At 39.6% G+C, this 14,877-nt stretch overlaps 1 protein-coding gene across 1 annotated transcript in view; it reads left to right on the top strand.

Moving 5' to 3' along the window:
• dnah9 (dynein, axonemal, heavy chain 9) overlaps nt 1-14,877 on the top strand; it is a 170,190-nt gene that overhangs the window by 80,249 nt on the left and 75,064 nt on the right. The window contains exons 49-55 of the mRNA XM_040036646.1: nt 1,819-1,980; nt 2,820-3,016; nt 5,843-6,005; nt 6,220-6,343; nt 8,799-8,941; nt 12,193-12,354; nt 12,606-12,839. Coding sequence (XP_039892580.1) covers nt 1,819-1,980; nt 2,820-3,016; nt 5,843-6,005; nt 6,220-6,343; nt 8,799-8,941; nt 12,193-12,354; nt 12,606-12,839 — 1,185 coding nt within the window. The remainder of the gene's footprint in view (nt 1-1,818; nt 1,981-2,819; nt 3,017-5,842; nt 6,006-6,219; nt 6,344-8,798; nt 8,942-12,192; nt 12,355-12,605; nt 12,840-14,877) is intronic.

The raw sequence follows: 14,877 nt of genomic DNA on the forward strand, positions 1-14,877 counted from the left end.
GTGCAGAGGGGAACAAACAGTGCCTGGGCGCCTCTCCAGCCTGTTCTCATCCTATACGGCACCTGTTATGTGACGCGGTGAGACTGTTACGAGATCCGCCTGGCTTCATCGTCAGCGTCCCCGTGGGAAAGCCGTCGCATCACACTGGCTTTCTCTAGAGATGCATTAATCATCAATCATCCACCAAACACTCATCTGCTCATTGTCGTGACTTTTTTGTTTTAATCTACGGGATGAAAAGAAAAACCCACAAAAACAATAAATTAAAAAAACACATTCATGTTCAGCCATGCTGGCTCAGTTGTTTTATAGATATTGTTGAGTGCAATTACTGCTTCTGGCCAAACTCAGAAGAAGATGAATCTTGATGATAGCCAGAAATAAGCTCTCACTTTTCCTTAAACACCACCATAGGGTTTATATTTTTAGTTGTCTCCAATTGCCATAAAATTTAAAACAGATATGCATCGCAGCTTACTGTTAATAGGGACTAATTCTGCTCATTTCCATTTCCTCCATGTTTTTATTCCTGGACCTCGAGTAGCTTTTCATGATTCACATTTCAAAATAATCCTTGTTTTCTTGCCTTCGTGCAGCTTCTCAGTTCATCGCCTCTTAAAGAAGTTTAAGCTTTCTTCCTCCTCTCTAAGCTAACTTTCTTGTGATTGGCTGCCTCTCATAAACACATGCCCCAGATAATCATAGCATGATACCCCTCAGTGATATCAGAAAGAGCCAAGAATAGAAAAAAAGCTGTCTGATTCAGCATTTAGAGCAATCTGATTGCTCAGTTTTAGGCTAACACTTCATTCGTATGTCATTATTTGAAATCTTGGCTACTTGACTCATCAGCCTGTCAAAATTTTCATTTATCAAATAGCTTTGTATTTACATGTTGAATCGGCACAGGTTTTGCTCAAAATATTCACAGTCCACAGAAGATGAATCAGACTGATGCCCCCCAGTTTTGAGGTGGGGGGGGGGGGGGGTTCTTTGATTTTAACCTGACTTTTTCGTGTCTGCAATGGATTAAATATTCAGTTTATCTACTAAAGTTTTATTTTTAAGACTCTTAACACTTCCTGCAAAGTCTTCAGTGTGCATATGTGTCTGCACAGGTAAAATATGTAAATTGCAGCAAGGCAGTAATTATAGCTCAGTTAGTACCATTATGGTCAAAAAGGACTAAAATTTCCATATGCAGTTAGTTTCTAGCTCTGTTGAGCACGACTCCCTCTCCTTGAGACGTGCTTTCTTAGAAACCCAGCAGTGGAGACAGTAGAAGCAAGACCTCCAGTGCATTCCAGAGCTGGTATCAATAAGAACAGACATAACACTGATCAGGTCAGTATTGCATTAAATAGGAGCTGGAGTGGAGCTGGATTGCAGTGTGGCTTGTATTAAATTCTTCTTTGCTGTCATACCTTGGAGGTCATGTATGAAATCTGAAATTCTTTGTTAACCAGCACATATCTGAAAAAGTGCATTAAACTTATAATAAATGACTGATATCCAATTAAAATGTAGGTCAGAGCATAAGATTTGTGTTTAAAGCCTCTGTGGGAATGATGTGTGGAGTCTGTGCCTGATTTTTTTTTTTTTGGTCACTCTTCCATCTCTGCACGCAGCAATACCTTTGAGACTACACGCTGAAAGAAAAGTGATCCCATATTTCTTAGTTTTATCTGACACACCTCCTAACAGCTTGTCCACTCAATATCCATTGATTTACCTGCAGTGAGTGTGCTGTGTTTCCCTCCTCGTTGTGGAATAAACGGAATGAAACTTGAAACCTTCCTCCCTCCTTTCCCTGCTCAGGGCATTCTCTTCTGTACCGGTGAGTGTCTGAAAGCCCCCCTAGACCTGCTGAAAATCTACCTGCATGAGTCGAACCGGGTCTACAGAGACAAGCTGGTGGAGGAGCAGGACTTCCAGCTTTTTGATAGGCTGCAGGCAGACACAGTAAAGAAGTTCTATGAGGTGAGAGTTTTACAAAGTTCAGCGAAGGAAGACAAGAGCGGGAGGCTGGAGGCTGGGGAGGGAGGGAAGTGCGGGATCATTAGGCTGCCTGCTCTGTGTCTGGACCTGGACATCAGTGGCCAACACAGCGAGGAGAGGAGAAAAAGGAATGTTGGGGGAGAATATTAATCAGTGTGGTGTGGGGGTCTGCCTGTCATGTCCATGCTGTCAGCCTGGCAAATTGGAAAACATTTTAATGGTTTTCTGTCCACTGCTCCCTCACTGCACTCCCTAGCTCTATCACATGCACACTAGTCATCCCACAATGAAGAACCTGACAAGTGTATGTGTACATACACACACAGAAGGAGAAGGGAGAGAATAACCCTGCTCATGTATAGTTTTCACAGCTGGCAGCTAAGGTAAACTTATGACATTTTGCCCCTGTGCCACAGAGCAATATGCAGCATGGTTTACTGCTATATTTTTACATGCAAACAAGACAATGTTTAGAGACTTTTATAGTCTCTTTATATACTACAGCTGAACGTGATAAATATGTAAGCTTGCAAAAAAGTAGAAAAATAGTCTAATTCATCACATCTACTGCAGCTATTTGTTTTCCGAGGAAACCAGCATCCTGAACAGACACAGTCTTTCCAGTCAAATGTTTGGGGCCTAACACTTGCCAGAGTGAAAATGAACTAGGTCACCCTCTGCGCAGCTGTGATATTCAGCTGTGTCCCTGTCCAGACTGTTTAGGCTTAACACTAATGTTATGCTGACAGGGGTAGTGTGTGGGTCTGTATGTATGTTTATCGCTGAAATGTGTGTGTGTGTTTGCGTGTGTGCCTCCTGAGGACATGGAGGAGACTCTGGAGCAGACCAGAGAGATGAACCTGTACTGCCACTTTGCCCATGGTCAGGGGGAGGCCAGATACATGGCCGTAGAGTCCTGGAGCAGCCTAAGTAAAACTCTGCTGGAGGTGCTGGATAGCTACAATGAGGTCAACGCCACCCTAAACCTCGTGCTGTTTGAGGACGCCATGGCTCACATGTGAGTGGAAGTTTGAAACCCCGGGGAGGAGGAGGACTACAGATAGAGTTAAAAAAATGTATCTGTTTTTTTTTATTGTCTGTCAAGACAGTCAGCTGGCTTCCAAGGTATTTTAGGATTACCGCTTCCATTTTATAGACTGTCAAACATAGAGACAGGTGAATCTGTGAAAAAATAAAAAATAGCATATATCATGACAATTTAATCCAGACTGGATGCTCAGTCTAAAAGTATTTTGGTTGCAAGATTCAGAATCAAAAAACTCAGTCGTCATTAAAGTTGATTTTTACAAACAGTCAACAAATTCCACAAATAGCCAAATACACCAGTCCTCTGTGCCACAGTTCCTGTCGTCCAGAACGTTTGATCAGCGTTTTCTATTCCTAGAAATAACATCCAGATTGGTTACATTAACATGTAGCTAATATTTCTTCTATATTTGGTTTAAAATCTCAAACTGAATAAAAATGCCTTATTTAAACACCTTGTTAAGAAAACAAACCTAAACTGATTGAAGCTTCAATCAGGTCTCCGGGGGTAGAATTAGACTGATTAGAACGGGATGTGCTGCTTTTCTCTTCCCCAAAACAGCAGCTTCCTGAGCTGCTCCTCTGTGGAGAGTTTCTTTAACTAAGAAGTCTTTAAGACTAAAAGAATTTAGAGAAGTAACAGCAGCCACTTCACCGAGTAGATAAGAAGATGAAATAAATGCTAAAGAGATTCAACGTTTTTCAATAAAAAATTTTAATTAAAAAAAGAAGTCTGCATGTCACCCCGGCCTCTGTAGCCTATTTTTTGTTTTTTATTTTGCCAGTTTCCCGTCGTAAAGTCTTCTAAAATGTGTAATTATAAGACTTTTATTTATACGGCACATCTAAACTAACAGCAGATGACCCAAAGTTCTTTGCAGTCTAGGCAAATAGATTAACATTCAGTATACAAAGTAATTAGTGATCAATGGGTTCGTAGTGAGGAAAATAGCATGACTACATCTTACTGATTTTGGTCTTTTTGTGGGATAATTAACAACATATAAGAACAACAATACTTGGGCAATATTCAGTGGATTTAAAATAACATTCTTAAAAACTAATGTGGACAAGTTTTTAGTAAAGGAGGTGATGGCTGGTTAGAAAATGTGTGCGAGCAAAAGATTGAGTTCTGCCTGCTTATTCAATGCACTTTTTCAAAGTGATGTCATAATGCCACCACAAAGTTCTTGTTCTGTAAAGGTCAGCTCTTTTGTCTATCTAATGTCTGACACCTGTTATCAGCCAGCATAGATTTATGTCCTGAAATGTTAGCATGGAGTAAGATTATCTGTCAGACAGATACAGAAACTGTTTCTCATCATTTTATAGATAAGTTAACCAATGAAAAGAGAAAAGTGTGCTTTCTTACATTTATGGCTTTAGCTACTGTAAATAGTTAATCTCTAACTGTGATATCATATCTGATCTGTTTTTGGTATGAGATGTGGAACTAATTGTAAATTCACTGCAACTGTAAGCCGGACGCACTCACATTAGGTTTGAAGCACTGATTGGATCTTAGGTGGAAGCTAAAAGTAGATGAGTTGAAGTATGGCATCTCAAAGGATGAAAACTTTCAAGTTAAGCCTTGCAGGAAGTAGAGTCAGCAGTTTGTGTACTATCACTGAAAACAGCTGAGTTAGCAGCTGCAAGTAGTCAAACTTTTACCTGAATATGAAAAGTGTCACTTGATTTTTGAACCGTGGAAACAACTGCCAAAGCAGTGAAAGCAATTAAAGTGAAAGAGAAAAAAGCAACCGAGTTGCTAATTGGAGAGATTTCAGTTCACTTGAATTTTAAAAGATCTAAATTGAAGCACTTAAGTGAGTTTACAGCATCAGAGAACTGACTCTCAGGTGTCAGGTTAAGTGAAAGCATGAAAAAGTCAGATGTGAAAAGCTAAAGTATCGTCATGTCCAGCCCAGGACTGACACGGAAAGCATTTAAAGTGAAAAAGATAAAAGCATTTGAAGAGATTTAAGTGAAAATGGGTGAAGTTTTAGAACTGACAGCAGCTGCAAAACGAAGCCGCACTGTTGACGAACACAGTTCAAGAAGTTGGGAGCTTTACACAACGAGAGTTAAAATTGAATCTAAAGCTTTCAAAAGCTGCTAAACTGTGATTTGAAGCACTCTCAGCAACTAAGTCGACATATACAGGTAAGAGCTTAAAGCACTTAACTGTAATGTAAAAGATGCAAATGGATAAAGTGGAAATTGACATGGTGAAGTAGATGCAGTTTGAAGTGTAATAAATCTTAGTCGGTGTGTCAGTTGAGTTTAATTTACATTAAACAACTTAGAAGTGAAAGCATAGAAGCAGAAGATGTATCTATGACTTGCTAATGTGGACGTGCAAGCTCGAAAAGTTGCTGAATCATAATTAGACGTGTAAGAAAAGGAAGCAACTGAACTGTCAGAGATTACATTTACCAGGCCAGCTGAAGTGAGTGTCTTTTGGCACAAACGGAGCAACAGAAGCGATAATGAAGTAATTTCATCGACAACAGCAGCACACGTCTTGTGTTACTAAAATCATAAAGATTCTCCGGAGCACAGTGCAGCTGAGTGTAATGTTTGATATATTTCATTGCTGTACGTGTCAGTGGAACAGTCTGGAGTAGACGGTGGTGACAGTTAGTATTAGAACAGAGAGAGCAGGAGACAAACCTTTTTGTCTTCTGCTATTTGTTGTATGAGTCAGACATTTTTATCCGGCTCTCTTGTCTCACCCTTTCATTCATTCCTCCCCCACACCTCTCCCACCCCTGGCTGTCTGCTCCTCCACATAAAGCTGCCGGATAAACCGAATCCTGGAGTCTCCACGGGGTAATGTGCTGCTGGTCGGAGTGGGCGGCAGCGGCAAGCAGAGTCTGACCCGGCTGGCTGCTTTCATCTCCAATCTGGAGGTCTTCCAGATCACCTTGAGGAAAGGCTACAGTATCGCTGACCTAAAGGTTTGAAGAGGAGTACTTGACAAACATATCATCCTGTAAAAGCATGTTTCATTTAAATTCTAACAAAGTTTATTATGTACATACACTTTTGCTAAACATAATCCTCACAGTATATAAATTTAAAGCACTCGGGCATGTATCGCTGCAAAATAACAAATCTTATTATGGGTGCCACTTTTCCCACTCCAACCCTCTCACTCTCCCTGTCATCCAGAGTGACCTGGCGTCCCTCTACGTGAAAGCTGGCGTAAAGAATATTGGCACTGTGTTCCTAATGACTGATGCCCAAGTGGCAGATGAGAAGTTCCTCGTTCTGGTCAACGATCTGCTGGCATCGGGTAACAGCAGGTTTTGCTAATTACTGCATGTCATGTTTAGCAAGAGAGAAATGCTTTCATTGCACAACAGCAACACATCACTGTGGTGCCATTTTCGGCACCATTACTCATGTGCTACCAACACATTATTGTGAAAAATTGCAGAGGAGGCTCAGACTCACAGCTACATTTAAACGGGGCATTTTAATAATCTAATGAATGGAAATTACTGTTAATAGAAAATTACTGCAAAGCAATCTGTGCTAATGTTGGCTTGCAATAGTTTTGTGAGTGTACCGTATCACTTTAAGTAGGAAGATATTTAGGATATGAGGCGTGTGCCAGCAGATGTCAATGCATTATTTAGTGAAACACTGCTGCCTGCCTGAAAAGAAAAGAACAAAAAGAACAACTACACAGTTACCCGGGGTGCTGTCATATGTGCGTTACTGACACAATATTTCAAAATATATTTATTTACTGTCAATAATATAAACGAATAAAAGAGCAGCTTGTGAGGCGTGCATGGACAGTAGTGCGAACGACCGAACCTGGCAACACCATTACATGTTTATCATGAAACGCTTTGTTTGGTGTTCTGATGTTTATGGCAACAAATATAAGCAAACACAAGCTGGAATTACATGTTTTTACTCCAGTATACTGTTAGTAGCTGGTTTAGCTTAAATGGGAAATAGAATGATTCGTGTATAGCTTTATTTGGTGCATCATTCATCCATTAATACAACCACTTTTTGCTACACCCAAGTGCTTTCTTTCTAACACTCCAGAGTAACTAGCAGTTCAGCATGCTCAGATCGATATTCGCATATTTTGGCACACAGCCTGGAGTAGCCAGGGATTGAGCCACCAGCCTTATGTTTAGCCTCCTCTATCTAGTGAGCTACAGCCAACTGTGAGCTTATTGAAGGCATTAGAGGAACAAACTATGATACACATACTACATACTTTTTACTCATTTCATCAAAGCTGTCTAAAACAAAATTAATGTGGCTTTAATCCAAGGAGAACATGACACTGCATTTGCAGGGAGGACGATGAAATTAATATAATATATACGGAAATCCAAAGAATTAGAATTTATATGAAAGGCTTTTTAAAAACATATAGATGTTAATAATTGCCTTGTGTGTGTGATGATGTTCATGTTTTGTTCAGACTGGCCCACCTGTTATAGGGAGGAGAAGGGATCCAGACACAATAAAGTAACATTTCTGGGGCAGTGCTGCAATGTATGTGCATCCCAGGAATGTAGTAGTCATTTACAGTATTTGAAGTAAAACGCTGATCCAGTTGAATATTTCAATTTTGGAGGTCGAGTGTTTTCTCAATACGTGCACAAAGGCAGGAAATCTCTCATCAACGGAACCACCCAACCCTCCCATCAGGTCCCTTACTTCCATTTTTCATTGGCATTAAATACTCATACAGTGTCCGTGTGAACTTGGAATAATTAAAGGAATGTGGGAAAGCATATTTAAGTTTTTAAATGTAAAAGCTATAATAATGGAAGTTCATCATACAATGAAGTCATCAGCTGCCGGAAAACATGATTGGAGATTTTTCAATGCAGAGTGCTACGCTGTCAGAAACATGTCCTCCATGGTGCAGGTTGTCACAGTCCCTCCCTTTGATCTGCTCTCAGCGGGTTACTTCATAATGATCTCTTCAAACCAGCAGGAATAGGAACGGAGATAATTCACCATTATCTCTGTAATCATTTCTGCAGCTTACATAGCTAAAGTGGTTCACATGTATTATTTAACTCCACGTTTAAGCCATTCCATTGTGTAGCAAGAACATTCGACAACATGACGTCCAAAAATCAAGAGCAAAGTTTACTCTGGAACTCGTCCAGCGAAGTCATTTTTTAGGGAGCCCTAGTCATGTTTTGGCTAACCTTTCAGAATATGACTGGCTGTATTTGGAACTGGGTAGTGAAATACCATGCCTTAAACACACACCTTTGATGCTTATGGAACAATGTTGTTACCTGGTTCTTGTTGTCAAATAAAAACAAGTAAAATGACCAAAAGCATTTAAGGAACTGAAAATTCCTACATGCGTTGCTAAATGCATCCCTTGCTTTGCTCATCTCTGCTTCTGTGAGGCTGACTTAGAGCAGCGCTCTGCATTAGCATAAGTCCTCTGTTTGAACTCCTGCTGCCACCACCTCTATTAACAGACCCTGATTTGATATAAGAGTGCCGTTGCTCAGTGTCAGCTCAGATCCTAACAAGATAAGAAACTTCTTGAGAGTTCTTGGATAAGTTTAGCTCACTGACACAAATTTAAAAAAAAAAAAAAAAAAAAAAAAAAAAAAAAAAATATATTATATATATATATATATATATATATATATATATATATATATATACACACACACACACAATCACTGCTGTCTGCACACTTGGTGGTCTCCCGGTAGCAGAGTGAATTATTTTATTCATTTCAGGAGAGATCCCTGACCTGTTCCCAGATGACGAGGTGGAGAACGTCATTGGCAGTGTGCGGCCAGAGGTCCGTGGCTCTGGGTTGATGGATACGAAGGAAAACTGCTGGAAGTTCTTCATCAGTCGGGTTCGCCGACAGCTCAAGGTGAAGCAGTCCGACGCTTAGACATGCACAGGAGTGAAAGCTGTGTTTTTTGCTATTTTGAATTTTACTTGTTATTATCAAGTTGCTCTCAGGGGCTCTCTTCAAGGGGGAACTTTTCCATTAATCTTTCCCACACAACTGCATCTGTATTTTATCTCCATCCGCTCTTAATAGAGCAATAACTTGCCGCCTCACACTCTAATTTGCTATTCCTAAATAAGAAACCCCTCATACTTGGATAAACATCCAGCTTTAGGATGAAGCCTCTTCCCAAACAATTTTCTATACTGACATTTTCAGATGAACTTGAGTACAATGGGAGGTGTGGGATGTTGTTATAAATCACAGACACGGGCAGAAAAGCCGGCGTTTAGCTGAAGTTAATTTCACCATCGCGTAGCTGCTTTGTTCCCCCTAGAGAGGGACAGATTCCAAAGCATTGCTTATTCTGTCATTATTACAAGCATGCGCCACCGCCACCACCCACATCATCCTCCACTTCTGTCTCGCTAACAGCTCAAGCCTCCCTGGGTTGGCAAGTGGATAAATAAAGAAGGCAATCCCAAGGGCACAGACATATCAAGAGTGCATTTCTAACTATGCAGTTATGTGTCTCAAAATTGTCTGAATAGAAAGGATGTTTTCCCAAAGAATTACCTAATCTTGTTCATAGAGTTTGTGTGACATTTGCTGAGGCTGTGTCTCTGAGCTGAGTGAAGACCTAACAGCATTATTACTTTATCACTGCCACAGATTAAAATGCTTTTAGATCAGTGGTTCCAGGCTTACAATATGTGGAGAAGGAAGTAATGGCATGATATCACAGTATCCAGTGATGCAGGCCTAGGACGTGCTCTGGATTGTCTTGAAGCCCATGTTTGCTGAAATATATAGTGGCTGTCCTGTTTGTAGCAGGTGTGACTTTATTCAAATATTTTGATCAGTCTGCCAGTTATTCTTGGCCAAGTCATTATAGTATTTTACTGTTTGAGACAGAAAATAGTGAAAGAATTTCTGGGTCAAAAATTTAACTGAGAGCATTTTTAAGCAGTCTGCTGTTCAGAAACTACTTTGCAACGTACCAGAGTTTAGAGTTATTTTATTGCAAACACACAACACTACATGCATGATAAATGTTGTGACAAATACTTTGTGGCAGGAAAGTATTTTGAATAGTGTGTATTTTATTTATGAACTGAAAATCAGAGCATATCTTCTCCTACCTCACAGACTCTAGAGAGGATTTATCAGAATCAGATGTATCAGTGCAGAATACGACACTATTTTTTACCCTTACTGTTTTAAAGAGCAAATATTATGCTCGTTTATAGGCTCATAACCTTGTTTTTGGGATCGACAGTAATACGGCTGAGTGGTTAATACCACTGTGTGCCAAGTGACTGTGACTGTTTTGGTCCCATACTGGACCATGTCATACCACATTACCTCTATTAATGTTAACCATTGTATTATATTTTGATGTAGTACTGTGCAAAAGTCTTGAGTCCACCCTCAGTTCTTTATATTTTGCTTCCAGAGAGCCAAAGTGTCAATTTTCAGTTCAGTTCTTGTACCTGACCATTTACAGTGTTTGTTTGGGGGTTGTATCATTTGATAAGCCACGTAACACTGACCGTTATTCATTTAAGCATAAAAAAGGCACCAGACTTCAATGATGAATCAGTGTTGCATCTACACATAACAGACACCTTAGCAAAGAACCAATTTTAAATTATGTCTTTAGGCACTTTGTCACTAGCAGTATCAAACAAACAAATGAGGTGTTCCCATTTCTTTAATCAAATCTGCAACAAATGGTTAAAATAACACAGTTTGACTGGAATAAAATTGTATTTTTCCACCAACAAGATGATTTGCAAAGACCTATAAGCAAAACACTTACCTCAGCCATATCTCAGGGGTTCCCAAAGCCTCATCAGAAATGCTCTGAGTAGAAGGATGTCTGTCAAGAAATCATCCTCAAGAAACAGAAACACAAAGAAAAGTCTGAGGCATGCCAAATTACATTACATTTTTATGCCATATTGCTTAATCCCCTGATGAACATTAAGCATCTCAAAAGGGAGATATTTGAATAACCTCCAACAAAAGGACGGTACTTTGCAAAATATGCAAGAAAACTGTTCAAGCTAAAGGTGGAAACAATGATGCTGTTTCACCACTTTTGCCAAAAAACACAGTTTTGGTATTATTCCTCTGGCTCTGACTGTTCAGCCTGATGTGGAACAGCCATGTTTCATGCAGTCTTGAAAAAAGAAAATATAAAATTATTATTTCTGTTGACATCATCATTAGTAATCAGTGTTGGGAAGGTTACTTTTAAAATGTATTCCACTACAGATTACAGAATTCATGCCCCAAAATTTATTTTGTAACGTATTCCATTGTGTTACTCAATGAGAGTAACTGTATTCTGAATACCACCTTTTAAAACGGTAACTGTAATGGAATACAGTTACTCATATTTTGTATTTTAAATACGTAACAGCGGTACATTATTCCGTTACTCCCCAACACTCTTAGTAATTCAGATCAAATAAATGTGCCCTGATAAAATAACAGAAAAACTGATGGGTGGGGAATAAAGAGCTGCTGTAAATAAGAGGAGAAAGAAAGGGGCCACAATGTTCACTATTATGTGAATCCTGCTCAGAATGGTAGATGCAACTGTTTGTCATTGTAAGATGTGAGTTAAATTAACTTAGTGATGTGGCATTACGACATCTTTTACAGTAAGTAAATCCTCAGTCAATAGAATATCAGTCAATATTCTACTAGAAAATAGAATATCACAGTGATTGTGAGGTAGATGTGTGGTGTTTTCTTTCTCCAGAGTTAATTATAATCAGAAGTGTCTTTGGGCATGCCTCCTGCATGTTTGTTTCTTCTGTCTAATGCATCGAACATCTGGCTGAGCTTCTCAACAAGCCAGCTGTTCATTTCCAACAGTGAATATCAGTCTGACGTAGCCCACAGCTCAGCATATTGTTTAATTCACATCTTTGCTGGAGGCTTTGTGTGTTTAATGATGGAACTGCAGATAATTAATTCACAGTGTTCCGCTCCCTCTCTTGACCATGAAGGATAAGTCTGAGCAGAAGTGCTCACTGTGGCTCCAATCAGAAGGAAGCGAAATGAATTTGATCGACTGTGTTTGACTTGACACTCGATTCTATTTGACCTCAGTGTGCCCGTCTGTCTCTTTGGATGTGTGTGTGCATGTATTGCAGGTGGCTTTGTGTTTTTCTCCAGTTGGCAGTAAACTGAGGGTTCGCAGCAGGAAGTTCCCAGCAGTAGTCAACTGCACAGCAATCAACTGGTTCCACGAGTGGCCACAGGAGGCTCTGGAGTCGGTCAGCTTCAGGTTCCTGGAGGAGGTTGAGAATATCAATGTGAGAACAGTTCATAATCTAATACAGTGAGGTGAAGCTACTCACCTAAATGATTTTCACACTCTGATGATATAATTTCAAATGTCAACCACCATGACAGAGTGAATGTGATATTCATTTAAGAGTACCAGAGGCCCCTGAAAATTAAATTCCAAGCCCGAGCCTCAAGAAATATTACTCTATATCTACATCTGCCCAGTTATCTGCTTTTAATGGGAACTAAACAGTTGTAGGACTTTTCATTCCCGCAGCCCCAAGTGAAGGAGTCGATCAGTAAATTCATGGCTTATGTCCACATGAGTGTCAATCAAATGTCGAAGGAGTACCTTGCCAATGAGCGGCGCTACAACTACACCACGCCCAAGTCTTTCCTGGAGCAGATCAAGCTGTATCGCAGTCTGCTGGGCCAGAAGAGCAAAGACCTCACCAACAAGATGGAGCGGCTGGAGAACGGTCTCCAGAAGCTCAACAGCACCTCTGCTCAGGTATTCATCTACACTGTGTTTTGCTCAGTGTTCACCTAGCTGTTTGAACTTCACTGTGCGAAGTGAGACATGTTCACAGTTTGACACTCAGGGGGGGTTTAGGTTCATGTGCTGAATTACGGGGTCTGTGACATGTAAGCTGATATGGTTTAAAAGGTAACTTACAAAAGTGTGATGTAGAAACTGGAAGCACAAGTTCACCAAATAATCTTACCACAATCCTCATTTACTAAATGGTGTTATTAAACTTGGATATCAGCTTGTAAAATGCCTCTTTAATGTAAGCATTTTGTATAGATTGTTTCATATATTAACGGAAATAGAGTATCTAATAGTTAGAACAACAATCCAAAGTGTTCTTTATCATTTCTCTCTGATTTCAAGTACATATTTATTTATACAAAGGCAAAGAAAAAAAACAACCTTTTTATTATTTAGACGTGTTACTCTTACTAGAACTATGTGTATCATGCTGCAAAGAACAATTTTAAATTTTGAAACAGATGGTGATACCAAGGTCATAAACTGTATATAAAGGTCACACTTTCATTTTCAAGTCTCGACGGGTAGTTTTGGCTCTTGCCATCTTTTTTTAAAACCAGATATGATTGTATTTAGATAGGATGGTAGCGCTGGGGAGTTACTGGATTATGCAAGGTCAAGGTGCAGGCACAGTGAAATATTAAACTGGAAAACTTTGGTCGGGAAAACCAGCATTACAAAATACTTTCCAAAAGTAAAGAATAAGCAAACTGTTTTTGTTCATTTCATGACTATATATATAAAAAGGTTTTTTTAAATAAATACACAATGCACATATCAAAACAGGCCAAGCAGCATCAATTAAAATAAGATACAGTGTGACTGTATAGTAAAGAAAAAGAAAAAAATAAAGTTAAAATAAAATTGAAAAGTTCTAAACAATAAAACTGTGATAAGCTGAGAATGTTAAAGATATAAAATGTTTAATAAAATTTACAAGAAAGCTGTACATTGAAAATTAAGTCTTTGTCATAAAAGGGGAAAATTAGCTATCGATACCAAAACTGTTCCAGCCTGACACAGTTCCAGTGTCTCAAACCTGCATTCTTTCTTTTTTCTACTGGCCAACAGCTGCTCCGCTCACAAATCCAGTTCTATGGAAGTCTGTGAGAAAAACACTTCCTTGCTCTTTAACCTGAGTAGACACTTTTCCTGATTTCTTTATGGGCTCTAGTGGTAGTTTAAAGTCTTCACTAAATACAACAGGACATTTGGACTTAAATTATGTAAATTATGGTCCACAATTATGGTCCACATTTGAGCCAGAAAGGAATTTAAACAAATATATCCTTACTTACTTGCTCACGACTTGTGACTAAGTCATTAATCAATAGTGGCTTCATGTATTTTATGAATGGTACACCAGGACTCCAACACTAGGCTGGATTGAGTACAAGAAAGCCTACAACCCAATGCCCCACATAAACACAGTATAAAGCCAATGCATTAATGCACCACTCCAAAGCAATCACATAAGTCACATAAGTGTGGCATATACCAAAATGATGCACTGTCCCCACTGTTGTTATGCATAGGCCTCAAACCCCTTAAGCCAACTCAATGCAAAGAGTGGATACTGATATAGATTTAGGAGTGGAGTGACTTCCAGCCACTTCCTATACGCTGGCTCTGATCCATAATGCAAAAGTGTACCACAGCTGACAGGGCCTAAGTTGCTGTCTGTGCAGAGATGCTACACAGACAGACAAGGTGCACCAGCTACCAACCACCAACCTATATCTGGTTGGTGGTTGACAAGGAACAGAAGTCTGTAAATGTGGGATAAATGTGACAACCCCAGCCAACAGTAGCATCATAAAGAAGGAGCACAAAGAAGTACCAGAGGCTAAAGGCACAACTGCAGCAGATGTGGAAAATAAAGTCCAAATTCTCTTTCTCTCTCTCCCTCTCTTACTCACACACAGACACACGCACTTATATAGGTGTGTGTCTGTGTGTGTGTGTCAACAATACCTTATTGCACTGCTTTCATGCC

Source organism: Simochromis diagramma, unplaced genomic scaffold, assembly GCF_900408965.1.
Source record: "Simochromis diagramma unplaced genomic scaffold, fSimDia1.1 OVJJ01000371.1, whole genome shotgun sequence".
NCBI classification, from domain to species: domain Eukaryota; kingdom Metazoa; phylum Chordata; class Actinopteri; order Cichliformes; family Cichlidae; genus Simochromis; species Simochromis diagramma.